The sequence below is a fragment of the Pan paniscus genome, chromosome 14 (genome assembly GCF_029289425.2).
Source record: "Pan paniscus chromosome 14, NHGRI_mPanPan1-v2.0_pri, whole genome shotgun sequence".
Lineage (NCBI taxonomy): Eukaryota > Metazoa > Chordata > Mammalia > Primates > Hominidae > Pan > Pan paniscus.
This window is the reverse complement of record NC_073263.2, coordinates 100880269-100905468: the sequence shown is the minus strand read 5'-3', so window position 1 is coordinate 100905468 and position 25200 is coordinate 100880269. Positions and strand designations below refer to the sequence as shown.

Below are 25200 nucleotides of genomic sequence, written 5' to 3'. Positions count from 1 at the left end.
GGCTGGCTACACACAGGTCACCAACACAGGGCAGCAGCATGGACTGCATGCAGGCCCTGCCCTGGAGAGGGAAGAACCCCTTAGGTCTGGGATGGCTGGGCTGGGTTGTAAGTCATGTAGGTGACATCCTAGAGTAAGAACGAAAGCTTTCTATGTACACGAGACTTCCTTCTGAGTTCATTCTCTCAGACATGAACGACATGTGCCGCGGTGCTGGTTTTGACAACTAAGACTGGCTTTTCACAGGTCTTGGCAGAAGACAGCGTCTGCTGTCACAGCTTGCAGCGGGCTCGCTCTTCATCCTCTGCGGGGCAGATCATGCCCCTTTAGCCAAAGCTGGCTTCAGAGCTTTAAGTGATTTTTATGGGTGAGAAGACAAGTGTGATAGGAGAACTTTCACTGCCCACTGACCTGTTATTTTCACCAGATTAAAAACAATTGCTAAGTAGCAATAATGTTAGCACAGTTCTTTAAAAAGAATAAACAATTACACTAAGAAAGGGCACCTGAAGGTTTCCCATAGTGTCCAAAACTAAACATCCATGGCAAACTGAAACTGCATGCTTGGGCTTGGGTATGCGACGACAACCAGCCAGCAAGGACGAGAAGGGTCAGGGGATAGGTGTTCTGATGGGTGCTGACCCAATACTCCCCAGTGGAGGGGTGCGGTGCAGTGCTCACAGCCCTGCAAGTTAGCCAAGTGGCCCCTGCTGTCCTTTCTTTATGTAGTTTCAGTGGTTCACCATATAGACAGTAAGAACTGGAGCAAAAACTAGCAGCACAGAGAACAGTTGTCTGTAGGGCTCTTTGGTGGACACTAACAATTACTGCTGTGGCTCTCACTATTCCTCTGCTCAGAGAAGCCCAGCACGCCCAGTCCCCACACATCTCATTACGGTCTCTCCTGGGAAAGCTTATTCGGCATGTGAAGCATCAACTCCTGTGCTCAAATTACAGAAAGACGAAATTGAGGCCTGCGCAGACGTGCAGTCAGGTAAGCAAAACACACGTTAAGCATTCCTAATCTGAAAATTCAAAATCGAAAATGCTCCAGAATTTGAAACTTTTTGAGTACCAACATGGCAGTACAAATGGAAAGTTCCACACCTGACCTCATGTGATGGGCTGTAGTCAAAATGCAGGCCACAACATGTACTTTATTCAGTGTCTCCAAGGGAAAAGAGACCCTCTCACCCTCCTTCAGCTGTGACGTGCCTTTTCTGCACATGCCCCGATTCCCCCACGCAAGCACATGCCAGTGGGCAGGTTCCCCACAATGCCCTGCATGGGGCCAAAACCCACGTGCGTCACTCACTGTGCTTTTTTGCTTACTTTCTGCTCTGTGTTATAAAAATGTTGTTAAAATATCTAAAAGGCCTGCAGATACCCTTCTGGGTAACAGTGATAAGAAAAATATTTATGTTTATCTATAGCACGGAAAGTCAAGCTGTTGGAGAAAGTGGAGAGCAGTTTAAGTGTGAAACGTCTTACAGGAGAGTATGGTGTTGGAGTGACCACCATATAGGATCTGAAGAAACAGAAGGATAAACTGTTGAAGTTCTGTGCTAAAAGTGATAAACAGAAATTAATGAAAAATAGAGAAACACTGCATAAAGCTAAAAATGAAGATCCTGATCATGTACCGAGGATGGATCCCTTGGTGTTGCAGTGAACACCTGCCACTTAATGCTATGTGGGTCAGGAAACAAGCAAGGATCTATCAGGATGAACTGAAAATGAAAAGGAACTATGAATATTCAACATGTTGGCTGCAGAAATTTAAGAAAAAACATGAAACCAAATTTTTTAATGTGGTGACAAAGCATCATGAAGCAGCAAAGAAATTCATTGGTGAGTTTGCCAAGGTCATTGCTGACAAAAATCTGATGCCAGAACAAGTCTATAATGCTGATGGAACATCACTGTTTTGGTTTTATTGCTCCAGAAAGACACAACTACAGCTAATGAGACAGCCCCTCCAGGAACTGAGGACATCAAGGGCAGAACAACTTTGCTGGGATGTGCTAATGCAGCAGGCATGCATAAGCGTAAACTTGCATGACAGGCAAAAGTTTGTGTCCTTGCTGTTTTCAAGCAGTGAATTTCTTACCAGACCATTATTATGCTAACAAAAAGGCATGTTTAACTAGGGATATCTTTTCTGATTGGTCTCACAAACATTTTGGACCTGTGGCTTGTGCTCACTGCAGGGAAGCTGGGCTGGATGATGACTGAAATATTTTGTTATACCTTGACAACTTTTCTGTTCATCCTCCAGCTGAAATCTCATCAAAAATCATGTTTATGCCATGTACTTTTCCCCAAATGTGACTTCATTAATTCAGCCATGTGGCCAAGGTATTCTTAGATCGATGAAGGATAAATATAAAAGTACCTTCTTGAACAACATGCTAGCAGCAAATGAATGGGTATGGAAGATTTTCAACAGGCGTTTAGCGTGAAGGATGCCACACATGCTGTTGCCAATGCATGGAACACAGTGACTGAAAACACAGCTATGCAAGCCTCACACAACCTCTGGCCTGTGCTATGTTCAGTGATGATGACGAACAAGGTGGTGACTTTGAAGGATTCCACACGTCAAATGAGGATAAAATGATGCCTGACCTCCTAACAGGTAAAAAATATACCTTCGGAGTCTGTCAGTAAGCCAGAAGAAGTGGATATTGAAGTTTTTATTTTTTATTTTATTTTTGAGACAGAGTCTTGCTCAGTCACCCAGGTTGGAGTGCAGTGATGTGATCTCGGCTCACTGCAACCTCCACCTCCTGGGTTCAAGCCATTCTCCTGCCTCAGCCTCCCAAGTAGCTGGGACTACAGGCATGTGCCACCATGCCTGGCTAATTTTTGTGTTTTTAGTAGAGATGGGGTTTCACTATGTTGGCCAGGCTGGTCTCGAACTCCTGACCTCAAGTGATCTGCCCACCTTGGCCTCCCAACTTGCTGGAATTACAGGCATGAGCCACTGAGCCCAGCCAGATATTGAAGTTTTTAATATCGATAAGGGGGCTCCAGCTGTTCATTAACTGACCCATGGTGAAATAGCTGAGATGGTTCTGAGTCAAGGTGACTGTGACAACAGTGATGATAGAGATGATGCTAACACTGCAGAAAAAGTGTCTACAGACGACACAAAGAAAATGTGTGATGGGCTTACTGAAGGACTAGAGCAGCATGCATTTTGGATAAGGGATATTCAACTTGCAGGGACAGAAAACCAGGTTCATGCTTCCGTGAAATAAAAATGCAGGGGAAGCTGCATGCTGTCTTAGGTCTGACTCCAGCGCAGGGTGGCAGGGAGACCCGAGCTTTGGAGTTGGCCCCGTGTGACCACATGCAGGGGACCAGGCTCTGACTCTGTTTCCTCGCAGTTTGGGAGATGAGAGGGATGCATGTGAGAAGCCCAGAACAGTGACGGGCACATGACCAGCGCTCAGTAAACATGACCTCTCAGGACCACTATTCTCCTATGGAGGGCAGCGGGGCCAGGTGTGTGGTGGGCCCTAAAGAAGTCAGAAAGACAGGAACAATCTTTTTAAATGGTGAGCATAACATTCTAACAAAAAGACTGTGTTGTTCTAAAATACACTTTATGTATTTATAAAGTTTAGCAAATACACAACTCTGATGACTATATAAATAATGGTATTTATAGATGGTCAGCCCATCTCTCTCCCTATCGAAAGCACCATATTTTAGCCACAACACATATTAACTCACAATGAAACCCTGGACTACTTCATTTTCTCTGCAGGCTGCTTCCTGTCTCTGTAGTCCAGCTACTGGGATGAGAAGCATCAGAACTCACCACGAGCACCTGATCCGATCTAACATCCACAGGAAGAGAAAGTTTCAATGTAAAATCTCCTGATGTCAAGTTGTTAAAGTACAGGAATGAATGTTTACAGGTCTCCTCTGCTCTAAGGACTGGCAGTAGGTACTTGCATGAGTTGGGTATTGGGTTAGGGCCTTGCATGGATCTGGTCTCCCTCATAGACGGTGAGCTCCCTGAGGGCTGGCACCAGGCCTGGCTTGCTTCCCCCCAACACAGAGCCTGACACACCCGGTGCCCAGCACCGGTTAGAGAAGGCTGAATGTGAAGATCAAAAGTGACCAATAAACATGTGGAGGACAAAATGAGAATGCTGGTAGGACACTGAGACTCTGGAAAAGACTGTGCTAGGATAGACACTTGTTCTGGCGTGAGTGGAGGCAATGGTGAGGCGAGGCGAGGCGCGGCGCTGCATGCTGCAACTTCGTCAGTGTTGGCTTGATGGGCTTGCAGTCATTCATTGGTCTGGAAAATTTTAAAAATGTCTCAAAGAAATTTTCTAAAAAGGCGTTCTTTCAACATTCCCTCTCCATCTCAGAGCACAGTCAGTACCTTCCTCCTGCTCAGGCATCACAAGAAGTTTCTGCCTAAAAATCCTCACCACAAAATATCAGATTAGAGTGCAGCTTGGTTTCTAGCCCCCAAATCGAAATGATTCCTTCCTCTAACTTCATTGAGAAGCCAGCTCTAGTTGGGTTCGCCTCCAGCATGCTATGCTTTCCTGTCTTCCACATCTACTTATTTCTTATTTCTAGACACTAACATTCCCCAAATGTAACATCCAGAGCCTGCTTTCCGTAACAGGAAACCTGACTTCCAGAGGTGAGGAGCAGAGATAAGGCTACTCAGAGGACACCAAGGTGCAGCTGGTGCTGTGGCAATGGCAAACTCCAGCTCCGCCCTCACGGGGATGAAGACCCACTCTGGAGGTGTCCAGGGTGCCCCACCAGAGCCCCCACAGGGATGAAGACCCTCTTGGAGGTGACCAGGGTGCCCCAGTGGAGCAAGGCGTGACTCCATCACAGTTGCCTTTCGTCACGAGCTTCTGAACCACAGGCGTCAGCAGCCCTCCACCAGCCCTGGTGTGACGCTTCCACATGGCTGGCTGACCAAGGCAGGCGAGCATGACAGAAATAGGCGTTGCCACAAGAGCACTGTCACTGTCACCTGACAATGTTCCAAAGGAGAGCAAGATGGAATACATTCCCCTATAACGTGCTTTTCAGAGAACCCACTGAATGAGGAAAACACCCTAGAGATGGAAATAAATCTGTACCAGTTTCTCTTTCCTTATTTTTTATTTTTAAACATCTATGATTGGGATGTGTGTGCCTACTACCTCAAGATAATTCTCATTTAAGAAAATGCCAGCCTGGGTGACCCTTGTCTCTACCAAAAAAAAAAAAATTAGCTGGGCTTGGTGGCATGTGCCTGTAGTCCCAGTTACTCAGGAGGCAGAGTTGGGAGGATGGCTTGAACCCAGGAGGTCGAGGTTGCAGTGAGCCATGATAGCACCACTGCACTCCAGCTTGGGATACAGAGCAAGACCATGTCTCAAAAAAAAAAAAAAAAAAAAAAAAAAAGGGAAAAAGAAAAAGAGAAAAGAAAATAAATGAAATCCCACTTTGGTATTTTACTTGCAATTCAACTCCTCTTTGACATAAGTAAAATGGGACATTCATTCCAATGAGATTTCTAGCAACTCCCCTCAGTGAAAGACTCCTTTTGGTTTATTCAAACTAGAGTGTGGTTTTCTTTAACTTCCCTTTTAGCTAAGTGCGTCAAAAACAAATGTTTTTTTTGGGTTTTTACTTCCCATATTCTGACGCTTGCAGAAAGCGATGCCCACCTGAAGACGGCCCCCACCCGATCCTGAGCTCACACTGGGTGCAGGGTAGCATGCACACCCTGTTGGGGGAGCCCAGATGTGCTGGGCCTGCCTCGCCCACTGCTGTCATAGCAACTGGCACCGGTTACCTGTTGGCACCAGCCGCCCACCCCCATGCTGACGCATGGCCGAGACCCTTGCAAGGCAGTGCAGCCCCCACCCCCCTCTCCCTGTCTGACCGCTCTCTTCCTTGGGAGAACTGCAGATCCCCCCTCCTTTCACATCTCTTGGCTGAACTCAGGTTTCTGGTTATTACAGACCCTGCCAGCGTTCTGGGCTGCTCTGAAACCAACTGTGTCTAGAGCGTCGTCAGGGTCTTGTATGGAGCAGGTCTTTAGTTAAGGCTGGCTGAGCTCCTTTGTGTACATCTCTCAGAGCACCCAGCAGAATGAGACACCCCACAAAAGTTGGTTACTATTTGAGTACCATCTAGTATTTCATTGTAACACATCTAACTTTGGGATCTTGTTAGAAAACATATTTCCAATCTACTAGAGCAAGCAATGGAAAAACCTGGCATAATACCACTCTCTAGCACATTTTTTATGTGAAAACAAGAGCTCTGAAAGGGAAGTTTACTGGTCACACCTTCGTGTTCAACCCTTCTCCGACCGATGCTGGGGCACCTGTGTGTATCAGGCTTTTCATAGGGTAGGAAACAAGGCAGACATGGCCCCAGCCCTCAGGAAGCTCGCTGTCCACAGGGAGACCAGATGCCATGGGAGGCTAACCCAATACCCAATGTGCTGCCATGCTTGGCTACTCAGAGCAGAAGCACGAGATGTGGCTCAAAACCAATAAATATTAGAGCCCTGCTTTCAGAAGGTGAGCATTTTAGGAGTTTCGGTGGGTTTTCTGGAGACAGTGGTAAGGATTCCTGAGATGAGAAGAGAGGAGACAGCCTCATTAAGATTTATATTCTCTAATACTAAATACATTTTGCTATTTATCAGCTAAGAGTGAAAGCACCTTGTGGGTTTAAAGCCATTCTCTCTACTTGGGCTAATGGATATCTCAGAGACATAAACAGAATCCACACGACGTGTCACGTGAATTGACCAAAATTATGGGACGCCATTGTTTTGGGCTCCAACAAACCAGAAGACCAAACTAAATGGAGTCACTCATGCTAAATGCCACATAATCAAATTGAAACTTTAAGGAAGCAGACAGATCCCAAAACAAGAAGACTTGCTTTTTCTAAAAATAGGAGATCCCAGACTACACAAGTCAGCATAATAAGGAACTCCCCTCCGCTTTAACCCTTAAAAAAAAAGCAACCTGAAGTAACTCAATGTTAACCTATCAGTTATTTTTCTATTGCTCTGTTTCCTTCTTACAAAATGCACTGTTCCAGTACTGCCTGGCGGGAGCTCACATTCTGTTTTGTAGAATGGAGGCTGCACTAATTCATAAGTTGCAAATAAAAGCCAAATAGATCTGTCACTAAATTTGCTGTAATTCTGTCGTCTGACATGCATTATAAATGTATTATTAATATTAATGCACCAAATGGTAACATCTCTTGTCTGGGCAGTTGCATCATGTTTCCTGGGCCTGGATAGAGAAAATTATAAGAATATAACCTGCCCCCTCCTCTGTGTCCAGTCCAACCTCTTGGGAAACCCAATGATGGTGTTTCTTGTGTAAGATCCCGCATAGTTCCTTGGTGTCTAGAGTATAACCACATGCCACACATCAGACCCTTGGCGAGCCTGTCTGGCCTCCTTTCTGTCCAGCTTCTAGAATCCCAAGCAGTGCCCCGGCCCTCCAGTCCCCTCTACTCCAGCCCACCCATCCGTGGCTCCCCACCTCCCATGTACTTGTCCTCAGGCCCCTCCTCTGCAACACCACTGCCCTGACGGCCTTTCTCGGCCTCAGCAGCACCTGAACACTTCCACAAGCTCTTTGTCCACCTGTTTCCCTGCCCTGGGCTCACAGCTCCTCAGGGCAGGACATTCCGCCTTATCCATCTTAGTGTTTTCAGAATTCAGCACAGCACTTAGCCCCGGTGCAGAGCAGACAGCTGGTCACTGTCAGCTAAAGGAAGGAAAGACATGAATCGGAGAGAGGAAGCTGAAATTTGCTCATCTTCCTTTTGTTAAGTCCCAGCTTTGGTCTAGTCTTATTTAACTTTCTTGTCTGATTTTACCTAACAGTCATTTTCTAAGCTTTGGGAGGGTCAGAAGAGATACACTTGATGAGTTTTTCCCCCTTTGGTTTTAAAAAAATCAGAAGCAAATATGAGAAAAATTTAATCATTTGTTAATTTTGAGTATGGGTCATAGTAGTATAAAGATACCTGTTTAAAAAAAAAACAATAAAAAAGAGAGAGATGGAATAATGGATATACTTATTATTATTACTTTGAGACAGAGTCTTGCTCTGTCACCCAGGCTGGAGTGCAGTGGCGCAATCTCAGCTCACTGCAAGCTCTGCCTCTCGGGTTCACACCATTCTCCTGTCTCAGCCTCCCAAGTAGGTGGGACTACAGGCGCCCATCACCATGCCCGGCTAATTTTTATTTATTTATTTTTTAGTAGGGACAGGGTTTCACCATGCTAGCCAGGATGGTCTCGATCTCCTGACCTCGTGATCCGTCCGCCTCAGCCTCCCAAAGTGCTGGGATTACAGGTGTGAGCCACCGCGCCCGGCCTGGATATACTTATTTCTAAGATAGCAGATATTTGAGCATATTTGATTACTCAAAAGAGTTTTATCAAGTGGCCTTTGGTTTGGCATTTTTGCTGTTGTTGTCGACAAACAGTTTCTATTTATCTTCTTCTTCCTCCTCCTCCTCTTTCTTGTCTACCTTTCTCTGGGCAACCCTGGCAGGACCTTCTTGCCACCCATTTTCCCTTTAGACTCAGAGCCGGTGACACCGCCTTTCTCCAGCAGCTGCCCCGCCTTGGTGTCCTAAGGCTGCTTCTCACGGTCACTGATTCCACAGCTCACCAAGCTTGTCTACCCATCTCCAAAAGCAATCCCAGGGTCTATGGATTTGATGCTGGGGATCCTGAACGGAACAGGCAGTGGTCTTTGGGGGGCATTAGGGGCCTTCTCCTTGCCTCCCTTAGCTGGTCCATAATCCTTCATTTCCCCCCCACAGCCTACTTTATCCACCTTTGTCCTTTCATCAGATTTAGACTTCTCTTTCCCCAGACATTATCTTTCAACTCTAAGAGCACTTGGAAAGTTCTGTGAAATTGATAGGAACTTGTGGGGTTTTCTTCTGATCTTCCTCCCCGCACGTCTGCACAGGGAAGGCATGAGCAGACATCTCGCCTTGTGGTTTCCGGGGATCGCTGTTGCCATCCCGACCGTCTAGCTAGCAGGCCAGGCAGCACAGGGCGCACTGTGTGGCTTGGCACTCTGCAGCCTCCCACCGCCTGCCTGCACAGCAGCCTCCTTCTTGGGATACTCTTAAATGGGGCTGGGGTGGCATCTCTGAGGGATGATGAATTGGCAGAGGTGCCGTGGGTTTACTCACCAAAAAACGGGAGTGGATTCTGAAGAACTAAAAATCTTGAATCTTAATAACAACAAAAATAGCAAAAGTAGAAAAGGTGGCAAAAGATTTCTATGGCTATCAAACTACTATTGGATTTATTAAAGGATGCACATTCTTCTTAGATATTCTGCTTTCAAAGCACATGGCATACATTTCATGTCTACCAGGTTTTCTTGAACTCTCACTAAATTCCTAAAGTATCTGTTTACAGCAGAAAAAACTCAAATAATAATTTCTATTTTTCTTGGCTTAAAAAATTACTAAGTTTCTTAATGCATTAAAATTACGTGGCTCTGATATTTAAATGAAGAAAATACAAACATTTAATTGAAAAAGTAAGCAAAAAAAGCTTTTGTTAATTCAAGTTATCTTCACATGTTATTAACAAATATTTTAGACAGTGGTTAAACAAACTGGCCAAGAGATTATACAATATAAATTTATAAACTTTTTTGTAAGCATCTTGAGGGCAAGAACAGTATCTTTTTTATCTTTTATAATCTCTATAGTACCCACTGCAAAAAACACCAAGAGCCTGCAGAATGAATAATGCCAGTAAGAACCTTGCATCTTTAAGGCAACAATGGTTTATAACAGCTATTTGCAGGATAATCAAGAAACACCAAAAACAAGATTTAGAAAATCAATGTATAAGAAAGTGTATGTTAAAAACAACCCCTCATGTTTTTACAACTTCTCGTAACACGGAGCGAGGAAGAAATTAAGTGCTGTTTTAAACTGATGTTGACAAGAAGTAACCTCGCTGTTGTCATTCTGGGATGATCAAGGAAAAATGACTCATTAAACAAACAAACAAAAAACCCTGAAGACTTCAATCACACACATACTCCTCTCACTCCCTTTTTGACACTTTTTTTTTCCTGAAGTGCCCAAACTGAGAAATATATCACCTTTAAATACCTCGTCTTAACGGCTGCCCCATGAGGAATGTGACTCACTGCTGTATCAAGTAAACAGTAACATAACGGAATTTTGATATTTCTTTTCAGCTGAATTTGACAGCAGTATCTTATTTTTTAAACATGTTATAGAAAGATTTTACACATGGCAGGTTATTGGGCTTTTCTTATCCATGGGGATAACGTTTGTCTAGAAATTCTCTAGTGGAGGTAGAAGAGGAAAACTGTGGCTCCATACTCCACCTGTTAATCCTGAAGAGCTGCTGAAACCATCAGTCTGAGTGGAGAAGCGGCAAGCGGGAGGGGCTGGATCAAGTCAATGGGCACGTGACAGTGGTTTCTCTCGAAAACACCTGTCAAAGCCTTACCCATGGGTGGCTATGAGATCCCTGCCCAGGGGCACCTTTTGAGTTTTGGGAAAAATGAGGACAAAGTTTTGCTACAGAGGCAGGTGCGTGGCATTTGTTCACTCTGGGGACAGGGAATGGGGAGGCGATGGCGTGGATGGTGTGGTCAGCTGTGAAATGCTGATCTCAATTTGTTTTGTTTGCTGAAAGGGAAAAACAACGGGCAGAGGGAAACTTCAAAGTATTATGATGGCAACACTCTTAACTTTCTTTTATAGATTTTGAAAAGGTTGTAGTTTGAAATAATTTCAAATTTAGAAAAGTTTCTAGAATAGTACCTGGAACTCTTGATTCCTCCTTAACCAGATGCACCAATTGTTATTTGGCCATAGCTGCTTTCTCTCTCTGTCTCTGTCACACATACACACAATCACACACTATGTACTGACATGCACAGATATTATTCCTAAGCCATTTGAGAGCAGGTTGCACACATCATGGTGCTGTTTTCCTTCATACTTCAGTGTGTATTTTCTAAGAACAAGAATATTCTCTTTCCTAAACACGGTCGGTATGTACCAAGTCCTGGAAATGTAAAATTCATATAATACCAATATCCAACCCATAGTCCAATTTCATCAATTGATCCTAAAATGGCCTTTCATCAGACATTTTTTCTCCAGTACAAAATCCAGTCCAGGATCACATTTTCCACTTGGGCAGCATGACTCCCAAGTCTCCTTTAATCTGGAACATCGTGTTTTTGAAGAACACAGACCAGGTATTTTACAGAATGTCCCTCAGATTAAGTTTATCTTATTTTCCCTTACGATCAAAGTTATGCATGTTGATTGTAACTGCATATGTTACAAGGACATAACTGATAGGTCCTTTTCAGGATATGAACATAATAATTCTTTGTTCCATAATTGGTGATGTTAATTTTGATAACTTGGTTAAGGTGGTGTCCAATTTCTCCTCTGTAGAATTACGGTTTTCCTTTATAATTAGTAAGTAACTTGTGGAGGGATACTTTGAGATTACAAGCGCTCCTCAACCTACGATGGAGTTAAGTCCCAATAAATCCACTGTACGTTGAAAATATCATAAGTTGAAATGCATTTAGTACACTTAACCTACTGAATATCACAGCTTAATCTAGCCTACCTTAAAGATGCTCAGAACACTTAACATTACCCTACAGTTGGGCAAAATCATCCCTCACAAATCTAGAGTATTGACTATCTCATGTAATTATTGAGTATCGTGCTGCAAGTGAAAAACAGAACGGTTCACAGTCGCTGCCCAGCATCGCAAAAGAGTCTCGTACCACGTATCGCTGGCCTGGGAAAAGAGCAAAACTCAAAATTTGATGTATGGCTTCTACTGAGTATGTATCACTTTTGCACCACTGTAAAACTGAAAAATTGTTAAAGTTCGACCATTATAGGTCAGGGACCATCTATATATAAATAGCCTAGTCTTCATATATTGATCATTTTTCCCTGAATGGATTTTTATTACGATGCTTGCAAATTTGTGATTTTCTGATACTATCATTCTTTGTATATTACTTGACATTCCATTTAGGAAAAGCATTTCCTTCCCTCCAGTGTATGTATTTATATAAATATTTATCTACTATTATAATGCATGTATTCTTACTATCCTTTATTTATTCTGATCCCCAAGCCGATGCCCTAGATGTGGCCAGTGGGATCCCGCAGCTGGCTCCAGTGTCCTTCTGACAGGCCCCAGCAGTGACTGATCACTTCCTTACTTTCCTGGCACACGATGATCCAGGGCTATCCTGTACGTTCCCTACACTGGGCCTGGAATCCACCGTTTTCCTAAAGAGGCCTGGTTCCTTTTAGTGGGGAGGAGTGTTTAGAAACCAGATCTGGGCAGTAGGTGAGCCCACTGCTACCAGGAGGCCACTGCTTCTGAGCCCTCTCGGTCAGAGTGAGGGTATGTGTACATACACACACACACACACACACACACACACACACACACACACACACACACACTCTCTCTCTCTCTCTCATGAGTTTACGATGATAGTGATAATTCCTTTCCAACCCCACAGGGTTCTCCCTTGCCTTCCCCTGCTTTATATATTTATTTTCCTTCTTCCACAATAAAATCAACCGAGTTCCTCATTTGCTCAAATCTATAATACACACAGCATAATTTTAGAATTGCTATACTCATACCTTTATGAAAACTAAACCTTGAAGAAATGTTTAAGATTTGTTTGCAGTTCTTTTTGTTTCTTCATTAGACTGAGGGTATATCAGGTTCAAACGTTACTGAAATCCATTTTCCCTCCTTCAATGTGATTATGTTATTCATTTGAAATGCAGTTAGAGCATTTGTTTGTTTCTTTTCAGTTTTACATTTGTCCCTGTCCTTTTGGTTTGCTTGTTGAATATGTAAAACATTAACATGACTCAAAACCATACAAAAGTGAAACCATGCCAAAGGCACACTCCCTCCCCATCCTCCCACCTCCTTGTCCCCGATCCTTCACAGAGAACCAATCTCATTAGTTTCTTGTATATATGAAGTGTAAGAGCATCTAAAACAAGCTACCATAATACATTCCCACCTGCCGCCCCCCAACCAATAATGCCTTCCTTAAACTCGTAAGAACCACAATAGCCAAAAAAAGCCCAAAGTCTCTATCATGGTGGCAGATGGACTGCTGTCACCATCTTTGTATTTACACGCTTGATTACTTTTGAGTCCTGTTGATCGAAACTGCTTCAACTCTGAAACATGGATTTAGAATGAGTACCAGGTATTACTGATTAATTACCTGTTCCTCAGAAACTTCTAGAGGGGGCGCTGCTGGCTCAGACTGCTGACCGCCCTGATAGTTTACGTTTTGTCGCTGACGTAAAGGAGGAAAAAGACGATTCCAATTGATCATTCCTCCCTAAAAAGAGATCAACACACAGTTATCAGACACAGAAGGAGCAGAATCATCATAATGCTTGGAAGAGCTTTCTTTCAATGCAGTTACATCTATAGACTGGGAAGGAAGTGTCATATTGATCCGCTCTATGCAAGCAATTCAAATTCAAAAGTATCACAACATCCTTCAGTCAATAGCACAAAATTGGCAGCCTGCAGTAGGTGCTCAGGAGAAAAGAAAGTAATAGGCAGTGTAAAAGCTGTTTGTGCACTGTGGCTCTGGAAAGGCAGTGAAAGACACTGTACAGACACTCCTAATTTCAGCCCGACTGTGACGCCACTGACTGTCCCAACTCCAGTTAACTCTTAGGAGCTCAGGGCTTTGCAGGGTGTGATAGGAAGGAAGACATGGAGACGAGGCTAAATCACTGAGGGCAGCCAGAAATCTGGTGTTTCCATCACGGCTCTTAAAATGCTCCCCTGCTCTACCTTTCTTCTTCTTATGACTGAAGTAAATCCTGAGCGCACACAGTGGAGGAAGACTGCAGGCTGTGATAAAACCTCAGCAACAGGCTAGAGAGTGTGAAGGGAAATCTGACAAACAGCGAAAAGGTGAGAAGTGAGGATCAGTAACCATCTTTCTGAGGGTGGCTCCACGGGTCCTGAAGACCGACAGCAATGCCGTTCCTGGCTTAGTCTATGTCACCAACAAAAAAGAAGCCACCATGGGAAGAAAAATGCATCACATGCTGCTTTAAAAAAATCCATGTTTCTAGCTATATGGCAATCTTTGAATTTATTAATTTAAATCTCTATTTCTAGAAGTCTTCTAGTCCTGACAAAATTATAGACTAAGATCTGAAACTCTTCCTACTACAAACACCTAAAAATGCTATTAATAGATAAATATTTCTATACACAGCTAAATATGAAAGAAGTAAGTGGAGTTGCAAGGCCTCAGGAACAAGTGGGCGTGGGAAGCAGAGCCGCACACTGTGAGCAGCCTGGGAGACGGGGGAGCACAGGCCCTGCTCACCCAGGACCACTTGGGTTCTATCACTGTTTGAGTTCGGAAGATGCGGCCTTGGGTCTGAAAGAGGCAGCAATTTTGAGCTCAATTATCTGTCTAAAGATACAATCTTCAAATGGCAGCACCCTCAGCGAAAGGGATGAAAAAAAATCAAACTAAAAAGCCTGTCTTCCCCCGGAGACAGCAGGAATCTTGGTCCTGCCTGAGAGTTAAGAACCACAGGCAAATTTGGGGTTCAAGTTATACTATACATATGTTGTTATATTCATGGTCTCAGAACCCATCAAAAAAGTTACATAAAGATTGGTTTTGGGATGGAGATATCGAAGGAGCCAAGCAAAAGCAAATGTAAAATTACTCTGGAGAGATATTCTCTTGCCTTGGGGTTACATGGGATTTATAGTTAAAGCTCCAGTGGGGAAAAACTCAGAATTCAAAACTACAAAATCCACAAGGAAATCACCCGTGATGAGCAAGTCGGCACACAAAACACACAAGAGACTGGGTCCCCAAGGACCTGAATATAGGAGGATCTGAAAATGATTACACGCTTCAAAAAAACTAGGACGTCACAGGAGGACCTTAAAGAAAAGAATAAGGTATTATGAGAAAAAACAGATGTGAAAAAAAATAGGGAAACAGAAGCCACTCTCACCTCTCACCTCCTCCCCACAAAAGATAAATCTAAAATATAAAGACGTACACAAGTTGATGTAAAGAGATGGAAAAAAATCAGAGAAATACTAATCAAAGAAAGCTGTTGTTGCTACATTCATGCCAAATAAATAGACCTTGAAGGCAAAAAAAGGCAGTATTAGGGATAAAATCAATAGAATACATGAATATCATATTTATATGTAACACAATGGCATCAAAACACAGAAAGCAAAAATTAATAGAATTACAAGAGAAGTGGAAGCATCCAGACATATATTTAATTTTCAGCATATAACTCAGTAACTGATAGATCAACCAGACAAAAAATAATATAAAAAATAACAAGTTTATTTCTGAATGGACATATATACCTTGCATTTAATATTTAGAGAATATACATTCTTTTCCATTACATTTAAAGTATTTACAAAGTAATTGCGTACTAGATCCTATATGAAATATTCACAAATACCAAATCATAAACATTACACAGATTATATTCTCACCATAATGCAATTAAACTAGAAATCAACATCAAAATAATAACTAAAACAAAAAACCTCACACATTTGGAAACCAAAAAAATCCTCATAATGGAAATTAGAAGATATCTAAGAATGAATAAAACTATTACCTACCTATCAAAGTTTATGGGATGTAATAAAGTGGTTGATGTAATTTTTAAATATTGAGATTAAATTAAAAAAAGAAAACTGAAAATTAAAGGGTTAAGTATACCCAATTTAAGAAGTTAGAGAAAGTAACAATAATCTAAAAAAATGAGAAAGAAGAAAGTAGAAAGTTGAGAGCAAATGTCAGTAAAACGGAAAACAAAGAAACAGAAGGAGTCACTAAAACCTACTGCTGGCTGTTAACAAAGTCAAATAAAATAGGCAAACCTGGCAAGCTTGATGAAAAGACAAAGGAGGGAGCACAAATAAACAGTATTAAGAATAATACAAGGGATATAATGGCAGATTTTTAAAAAATCACAAGAATACTTTATTCATACCAATAACTTTGATGAAAGACAACTTTCTAGAAAAGTATAACTTATTAAAACTTATTCTAGAGAAAACAGACATTGGTAATTATCTTTTAAAATTGTTCAGGACCATCTACTTAAGCTGAGCCATATGTGAGACTCAGCAATTCCACTCCTGAATAAAAGAAATTCAAACACATGTTCATCAAAAGACATGGACTAGAACGTTCTCAGCAGCATTATTTCCAACAGTCAAAGACGGGAACTACCCAAATGCCCATCAACTATAGAATGGGTAAGTTATGGTGCATTCACATACTGTAATCTAATAAAGCAGTTTGAATGAATGAACCAGAATGACATGCAACAATATGGCTGAATCTCTCAAATGATGTTGAACAAAATAAACACAAAAAGTACATTTGTACGACTATTATTATATAGCATGTACTTTTCTGGATATATGTCATACTTTAATGTAATTGAAACAGTACTTAAAAATCTACCCACCAAAAACCTACAGGTGAAGTGTATGAAATCTTTAATGACTCCTTATCTTATATAAACTGCTCTAGAGTACAGAAAAGGAAGGAGAGTTTCCCACCTAATTTTTTGGGACTAGCATAACACTGTTTCCAAAACTAGACAAGGCCATTATGAGCAAGAAAAATTATACAATATATAGTTAATTTTTCTTGGGTAGATACAATAATCCTAAATAAAATATCAGCAAATTCAATCCAACAATGTTTTCAAAATAATTCTCTTATCTAGTATGATGTGCTATATTAGGATTTATCTCAAAAATCTTAGAAAAACTAGCAACATAATCCACACATTAACAGTTTGAAGGAGAAAAATCAAACGCTCATCTCAATAGGTATGAAAACAATTTGACAAAATTCAATACCCATTCATGAAGAGACAAAAATGCCTATTACCAATTCTTGCATTCAGCACAAGTCACAGCATAATGAGAACAAAAACCAAATCCAAACAAAAATCTCACATAAAGATAGAAAAAGAGAAACAAAACTCATTATTCAAATGATGACTGTCTACCTAGAAAATCCAAGTGTTTACAAATGTCTCTCAAAGCATGAGAACAAGAGAGTATGATTAAAAAATAACATTCCCTCTATTGAAATCATTAGAGAATGTAAGTACAAAAAATTACTATTTATAAATAGCAATAAAAATATAAGGTAGTTAAGAATAAAATCAAACAAAAGATCTACAAGATTTCTAAGTAAATGGAAAGATTCAGCATGTTCCTGAATTGAGCCTGGTAACATGTAATCCTATAATCTATCCAGACACTGCCAACTCCAGTCTAGCAGACTGCTGGTTCACTTCCAATATCCATTTTCCCCCTTTGGAAAAAACAGTTTTGGTTTTCTTGGGTGTGTATACACATGTGACTTGCTACCTTTCTCAGTATCTTTCCACGTTGACTAGGTTCTGACAATGGTATGTCAGCAGAAAGGGAATATGGGCCGACCAGGAAGATCCTCAGAGGCAGGGGCTCGCCCTTCTTAGAGGATCAGGTGGAAGCCCTGTGCTGAGGATACAGCAGCAGCAAAGAGCCAGGGGCTGACACCTTCAGGACACTGCCCCGCCGGCCTGGGCTGCCCACTGCTGGACTTCTATACAAGACAGAAATAAACTACCTTGGTTAAGTTTCTGCTATGTTGTGTTATCTGTCATGTGGAGTCAGATTCCTATTATTATTCCTATTCCCTAACTGCTATATACTCAAAATTCAAAAGTATGCACATGTGTATATTTTGGTGGGATTAGACTACTTGAAGTTAAGCTCAAAACTAGGCATGACTATTTTGAAGAAATATAAGAAAGGTTTTCTCTACCAGTTATTAGGACTTACTATTAGACTGCAGTAATTAAAGTCATGTGGTATTAGTGGAAGTTAGGCAAAAAATCCAAACAGAAGACAGAGTCTAGGAATCAACAGTAAACATAGGCACTTGGTTATGAGCCCGTACTGAATACAGTCCTGGGACAACTGGCTATAGATAGGGAAAAGATAAAACTAGACCTTTACTTCACACCACCCACAAAAATAAAAACTAAGATTAAAGATTTAAATGTGGAAAGCCAAACTGTGAAAATTTTTTTGAAGAAATAGGAGATTATTTTCATGTCATTAGGATAGGAAAGGATATCTAAAACAGAAATACGAAGTATAAATCACAATGAAAAAAGTGGTTAAAAATTACTTTACCTGTAAGAACTTTTGTATTAAAAGTTCAATTGTTACTGAATTAAATAAGACAAACTACAGATTGAGAGAAAATGTTTACAACATATAACTTCTATATGCTCAAAATTCAAAAGTTACAAATCAATGAGACTTAATAAATTAATGACACTTATGAACTTATAAGACAACACTTATAAATCAATGAGAAAAAAATAAGTGACTCAAGAGAAAAGCAGATAATGTATATGAATACTCCATTTACAGAAGGGGAAATCCCAAGTCAAGAAACATATGAAAAGATATTCAATCTCACTAGTGTTAGGGAAAGGCAAATGAAAACAAGTTATTTTATACCCACAAGACTCGCAAAAATACACAGCCCAACAATACTGAGTGTGGGAATGATGTGAAAGAAATGGGAACTCTGATAAGTTGCTGATGAGAGTATAAACTGACACAACCCTTTTGGAGAGCAACATGTCAAGATCTAGTGAAACTATTCTAGTCTATGACCTGGCAACTTCACCTCTAGGGAGCTGTGAATGCTGAAGGGGTCATGTATGAGGATCTTCTGTGAAGCACTGGTTGTAATATTAAGTAAGAAAATGGAAAAAATTCAGTTGTTCCTAAGGAGGGAAATAAATTAATAAGTGGTTCTATTATATAAAAGACCATTATAAAAGCAGCTAGAATAAATGAATTAGATTTACATGGGTAAATCTCAAATATACAATGTTTAATGAACAAATAAAGTTGTACAAGAATATGCATATACAACATATACCATTTACATAAATTGTATGTAGTTTATGTAAATAATATAAATAAAATGTAATACTATTTACATAAATTAAAAAATACTCAGAACACGAGTATACATACTATTTTAACTTTTTTGGGGGATGAGGGTCTTGCTACATTGTCCAGACTGGAGAGCAGTGGCTATTCACAGGCACAATCATGGCGCACTGCAGTCCTGAACTCCCGGACCCAAGCAATCTTCCATCTCAGCCTCCTGAGTAGCTGAGACTATAGATGTGCACCATCGCGTCTGGTCTATTTTAACTTTTTTAGATGGATATATGATAATGGTGACTCTGTTCTCCTACCCCCAATCCAGGAGATATTTGGCAATGTCTGCTCACAGTTTTGGTTGTTAAGTGAAGGAGAGGAGTGGGGACAGGATGGTGGTGCTGTCGGCATTTAGTAGGTAGAGGTCAGGGATGTTGCTAAACATCCTACAATGTACAGGGCAGCCCCTATAACAAAGAATGGTCTGGATCAAAATGTCAATGGTGTTTAGGTTGAGAAACCCTGGTAAGTATGTATGTAGTAAAGATACAAAAACATGCAAAGGCACACAACACACCCACTCCAGGACAGTGGAAGGGGAATGGGCTTTGAGTTCCATTTCATTTCTTACAAGAGAGTGAGAGAATCAAAGAGTAGGCAAAGCAAACAAAACCCCAATCCCTCTACTCCTGTGATAGTAGAAAAGTGCTTAAAAAGCAGAAAGTTACGGCTCTAGGTTCTAGGATGTTTTGACATGAATCTGCTCTTTACGTAGGGTTAAATATGAGCCTCTATAAACAGGAAATGTTTCCTTTACTTTGTCTTCTTCAAAAGCAATAACCACATATTTTAAAAGTGAAGAAGGAAACAGCTTGCAGTTTGAACAGGCGTTTTATGAAATACTTATTATTAGTTTGTAAGAAGATTTCAAATGAAGTAAAAATTCTTGTGTATATATACATGTATGAATGAATAAATATATATTCATACATACATACATGATGGTTTCCCAACCGAGGAGCAGTAAAAGTTTCTGACATTTTATTAAGCAGAAGTTCCATGAAACAGAAATCCATGTTCTACAGGCATTGAAAGGTTTCTGGATGGGATGGTCAGGCAGTGTCTACATTAGAGAAGCCAGAAGAGCTCACGGGTGGCTGACCTCGGGCACTCGAGCGTCCACAGGAGAGTGTGAGCCAGGCACGCGGTCTCATCCTTGCTCCCGAAGAGCGCCCCATCTCCTCGGGGGAAGGCAAGATACCCAGAAATGGAAAAGCCAGAACAATGCAAGATGATATATAATTAAGATGGGAGCTGTGAGGCCTAAATCAAAAGGACTAGAAAAGCTCAGAGTGGACATCAACCCACTGCGGCCAAAGCACAGGGGTAAGACTTCCAAGAGGATGGGGCTGGGGCTGAATATTAAAAGAGAATGATTTCAACGATGGAGAAGAGAGCAAGCAAGGCATTTTCCCCAAGGTGTTCAAAGAAAGGGGCCTAAGTGGGTTTATACCGCCTTCAAGGAGCAAAGCAATGCTAAGGAATAACGGCAGAGGGACAAAAAGGTAGAGGAAGCTGAGTTAAGAACAGTCTCTAGAGCCAGGATAACTGGGCTCAAATCCCAGCTCTGCCTCTTATTGTAACACCTTAGGTGCATTTTCAAACATTTCCATGACCCTTGGTTTTCTCACCTGTAAAGTGGTAATAATAACTGCACCCACCTCACAAGGAGAGTATGAGAATCAAAAGAGTTAATTCATGTGAAACATTTAAAATAGAACGTAAAGCCATCTATAAGCTTATTGCAGCTTAGCTATGATTATTCTGATCCTTACTACTTGGCCTTATACTTTATACAGTATTGTTTCTCGTCTTCCCAACTAGACTACAGGATCCTGGAGGGCTGCGATGGATGGAAGACCTGAACATATTTCCCAGGTGGCCAGTACCACTCTCAGCTCACTGCAGCCTGAGCTGACTGCTCGTACAAGTTGGTGCCCCATAAAAGAGTAAAATGGAGAACAATTACAGAGGGGGCATTATGAATGCGATGTTTTAGAAAAGCCAAAATGACTTCCAAAAGCATCTTCATCTTATTTTAAGACTGTTGGCCATTGGAAACAAATGCACCCTTTCTTCTCAGTCTTTGGTGCTCAGAAAGCCTTTATCAGCATGCCAGGTTTTGAAGTGTGAAGCACACAGCAGGGGCACCTCCAGTCTACAATCGGTGGCCCCCTGCAGGCCACCATGCAGGGACGGTTCTGGGGGAGACCATGGGGTAGGCAGCGAAGGGCGATGTGACTCTTTAGGGGTGCTGTGCTTGGGCACACGGGAGGCGAGGCAGGGCCCACACAAGGACTTACTCAGTGTGCTATGGACCAAGGCTTTCAAATGTTTTCCACCTCATGGCACACACAGAAAAAGACAGATTTGCATGGCCCACAGGAAAAGCCAAAACTGTTTACAGCTGGCCCAGTGGCTTCAGGCCCTTTCCAGTTGCCCCCAAGGGGGGAGGGGACCAGTATCTCAGCCCATCTATGACCATGGCACAGTGGCTGGGAAGCTTTACCCCAGGCCATAAGGAAATACTTACACATTTAGGAAACAGGTTGATTTAACAGGAGCCTCTGACAAAGGGGATGACCTACCACGGAGATCAAGGGCAGAAAAAGACTAGATCGTTTTACTTGAATGAGTTAATGTAAAATCACAAAATTATCACATCTACTAATGTACCTGGTGATACTTTCAGCAACAAAAGTAGAAAGAGAATTAAGACAACCTCCCTGCCTTTTAGAAGCTCATAGTCTGGTATTTTAATAATGAAACACTTTTTCCTTTTTCTTCCAGGTTATCAAAGCACCCTTTGTTAGATCCAGTGGATCCTCCTGAGCGCTCTCTGACCTGCCCTCTGGCAGCACCAGGTCTTACTGACCACTCTTCCTCGACGTTCTCTTCCCCGGGCTTTGTGGCATCCCGCTTTCTTTCTAGCCCTCTAGCTACGCCTTCTCAGTGTCCTCAGATTCTCCTCCTCCCACTCCTGTCCTTCAGACACGGGTGTTCTTGAAGGTTCCATGTGGGGAGTGTTTCTCTCCTTCTTCCGTGTTCTGGGTGCCCATCCATTCCTAGGGCTTCACGGGGTAGAGACTCCCAAACTCGAACCTCCAACCCAAACACTGTGTCTCAGAGCCATGTAACCCACTGTCTCCTGAACACACTTTCATCTAAATGTTAAGGAGACACCTAAGATAGAACACGTCCCAAACAAACTCATCTCCAACCCCATATCTCTTGCTGTGTCCCCTGTCTTGGGGTGTGACATCCACATCCATCCACTGCATAAACCAGATCTCTAGGCTCTGTCCACTGGAACTCCCCCGCCACTGTCTCCACCCTCACTCTCACTGCCCCGTGTGAGACCACAGTCCATGGCCGGGGTGGCTCCAGAGTTAGTTCCTAAGATACAAATCTCGTCAAGCCCCTTCTCTACTTAGAAACCCTTTGCTGGCTCCTCATTGCCCTTTTATTAATTTAAAAATATTTAATAACTCATTAACAATCACAAGCCTATTACTTGCTAACATAAATATAGATTTTTGAAATAAAAAATAACCATGTTTTCCCAAACAGAATTACTGAGAAGAGTGGCACTGTTTTCCATTTTTGCAAATCTCTTTAATGTCTGACTTACTAGAAGGTTGCTGGATTCTCCCATCTGCTTCTGCATTCGATTTTGTTCTATGTTACTCTGGTTTTTGAAGTACATGAAGCAAATCCAGCCACATAGATACACAGTTAGAAAAGAAAGGGAGAGTACATTAAGGGCCTTTTCGGATGACTACAGACATCCTCCCCTTTGATGCTACTCAATGCATCCCTGTTGCTTTCAGAATCCGACAGAAATTTCTTACCTGGGCTTACCAGACTCCTGTCTGCCACTGGAGTCACTTTCTCACAACCCCGCCCTCACATTCTCTACTCCTGCTGGGGAGCCTGCTCTCACCACCCCGTACTCCTCTGCGTGCTCTCACACCTCACCATCCCTTCCCCAGGACAGCTCTCAGCACATCCCATTTCACTTGCAGGCTAACCGGCCTGAATCTCACAACAGCCTATTAGCTCCACGGGGACTGTGATTCTCCATCTTGTCCTGTTTGTAGACCTGGCCTCCTGTACGACCTGGCATATGCAAGCACTCAAGAAACAGTTGCAAAATGGATAACTGAATGGACAAAGACATAGTGAGGCATATTGCTGAGTAAAGGCATATGGGGTTTTCTTAGCCAAGACTGTAGTTAGTTGGGATATGAAGACCCAGGTGGTGGGTTACTAATGAAGGTGGGGTGGAAGGGGTGAGAGGGGTTAAAACAAGGAGGCTCCCAAAGGACATGCTTGATACCTACATTCTTCACGGACATAGCATCCTCTTCTAATACAAGAACCAGGAGTTACAAAGAAGCAATGCTGGGAAACTGGTGAAACCACAAATGGCAGCTCCTCATAGAAGACAGTTATTTGCAATTCCCTGTGCTCTGTGGAAGCTGCAGCTTTTGGCGTAAGTATGAATATGCTTACACTTAGTTTTACTCATTTGCCTTCTATGCGTAGTGTGCTGTCCTGGGGCCAGATAAGGAGGCTGTGACACAGAGAAATGACTAATTTCCTATGGCCCTGAAAAGAGTTTGGCTGAGATAACAAAACAAACGTACATTAAAAACTAAACAAGAAGCACTTCAGGACTGAACGAGAGGCATCTTGTTAGACTTAAAACTGCAGTCACGTGTCGCTTAACAACAGGGCTTCATTCTGAGAAATGTGCTGTTGGGTGACTTTGTTGCTGCGTACTTGCAGAAACCTAGATGTGATCGCCTACTACACACCAAGGCTGCTTGGTGTAGCCTATGGCGACCAGGCTACAAACCTGTACGGCAAGTCACTGTGCTGAATACTGGAGGCAGCTGTAACACAATGGTAGTTGTGCCAGGCTACAAACCTGTACGGCAAGTCACTGTGCTGAATACTGGAGGCAGCTGTAACACAATGGTAGTTGTGTATCTAAACATAGAAAAGACATAGCAAAAAATGTGGCATCATAATCTTATGAGACCACTGTCATACATGCAATCTGTCATTGACCAAAACATATTGTTATGTGGTGCATGACTACAAGAGTGAGCACAATACAGAGAGAAAAGACACCACAGAGGCTGCTGTCCTCAGCAAAAGCTTTGTGGCAAAACCGGGGAAAAACCAAACAAAGCCCCCAAAAAGAAAACCAAACAAAGCCCACCACCAGCACCACACACAAACTGGCAACACATTCACCACTTGGATAAGAGATGGGGCAACGCGAGGCCCAGAAGAAACCATGCTGCATATTTGAAAGCCTTGGTTCCTTGGTAAAGTCTTAAAAATAGGAACCTTAGAAAACTCAGAAGACTGAATCCAACCCTGTCATGTGAAGTGCCACCCATGACCTTTGTGTCGTGCTATAAAAACAGTGTATTGTATCTTTCTGTGCTGCTTAGCGGTAGTCTCAGTAGGTATTGGAAAAAACAATAAACTAGAGGGAAAGGAGATGATCGCTTGAACAAAGTCCCAGGCTAGTTTTGCAGCTCTCGGTTTCACTTTTCCTTTGTGGTTTCTCACAGTGACCAGTGTTGATGGATGAGATACTTCAAACAGTACTATTTCTTCTAGGCAGAACAGAAGGCAGTTTCCATGGCAATACGATCAGGAGACACAATACATCCTGTTGCTCAGTTTTGAGAACCTTTTGGCTTAGGGGACAGAAGTTTCCAACTATCGGCTGCCCTCTGCCCCGTCTCTTCTTCCTCTGTCTTGCTCTAGTCGGCTGGAGTCCCAAAGGCCACACGCCTTGCCTGTGCATTCCATGCAGGGGCTAAAAGGGTCAGGGCCACAGGTGGTGTTCCAGGGACTGATTGGGGATGGCAATGAGGACAGAAGGTGCAAAGACATCTACAGAGTACATCGGGAAGCTCCAGCACAGCTTAGGATGCAACCCAACAGCCCCTGCAAGGGACGCTTCTACTGTGTACAATCTGACAGACATGTGT

At 42.3% G+C, this 25200-nt stretch overlaps 1 protein-coding gene across 2 annotated transcripts in view; it reads right to left on the bottom strand.

Moving 5' to 3' along the window:
- The window catches only part of UBAC2 (UBA domain containing 2), a 185902-nt gene that overhangs the window by 5337 nt on the left and 155365 nt on the right, over positions 1–25200 (bottom strand). For both annotated transcript variants that reach the window (XM_003832044.5, XM_034936911.3), the window contains one exon: positions 13341–13460. In XM_003832044.5, the coding sequence (XP_003832092.4) occupies positions 13341–13460 (120 nt within the window). The remainder of the gene's footprint in view (positions 1–13340; positions 13461–25200) is intronic.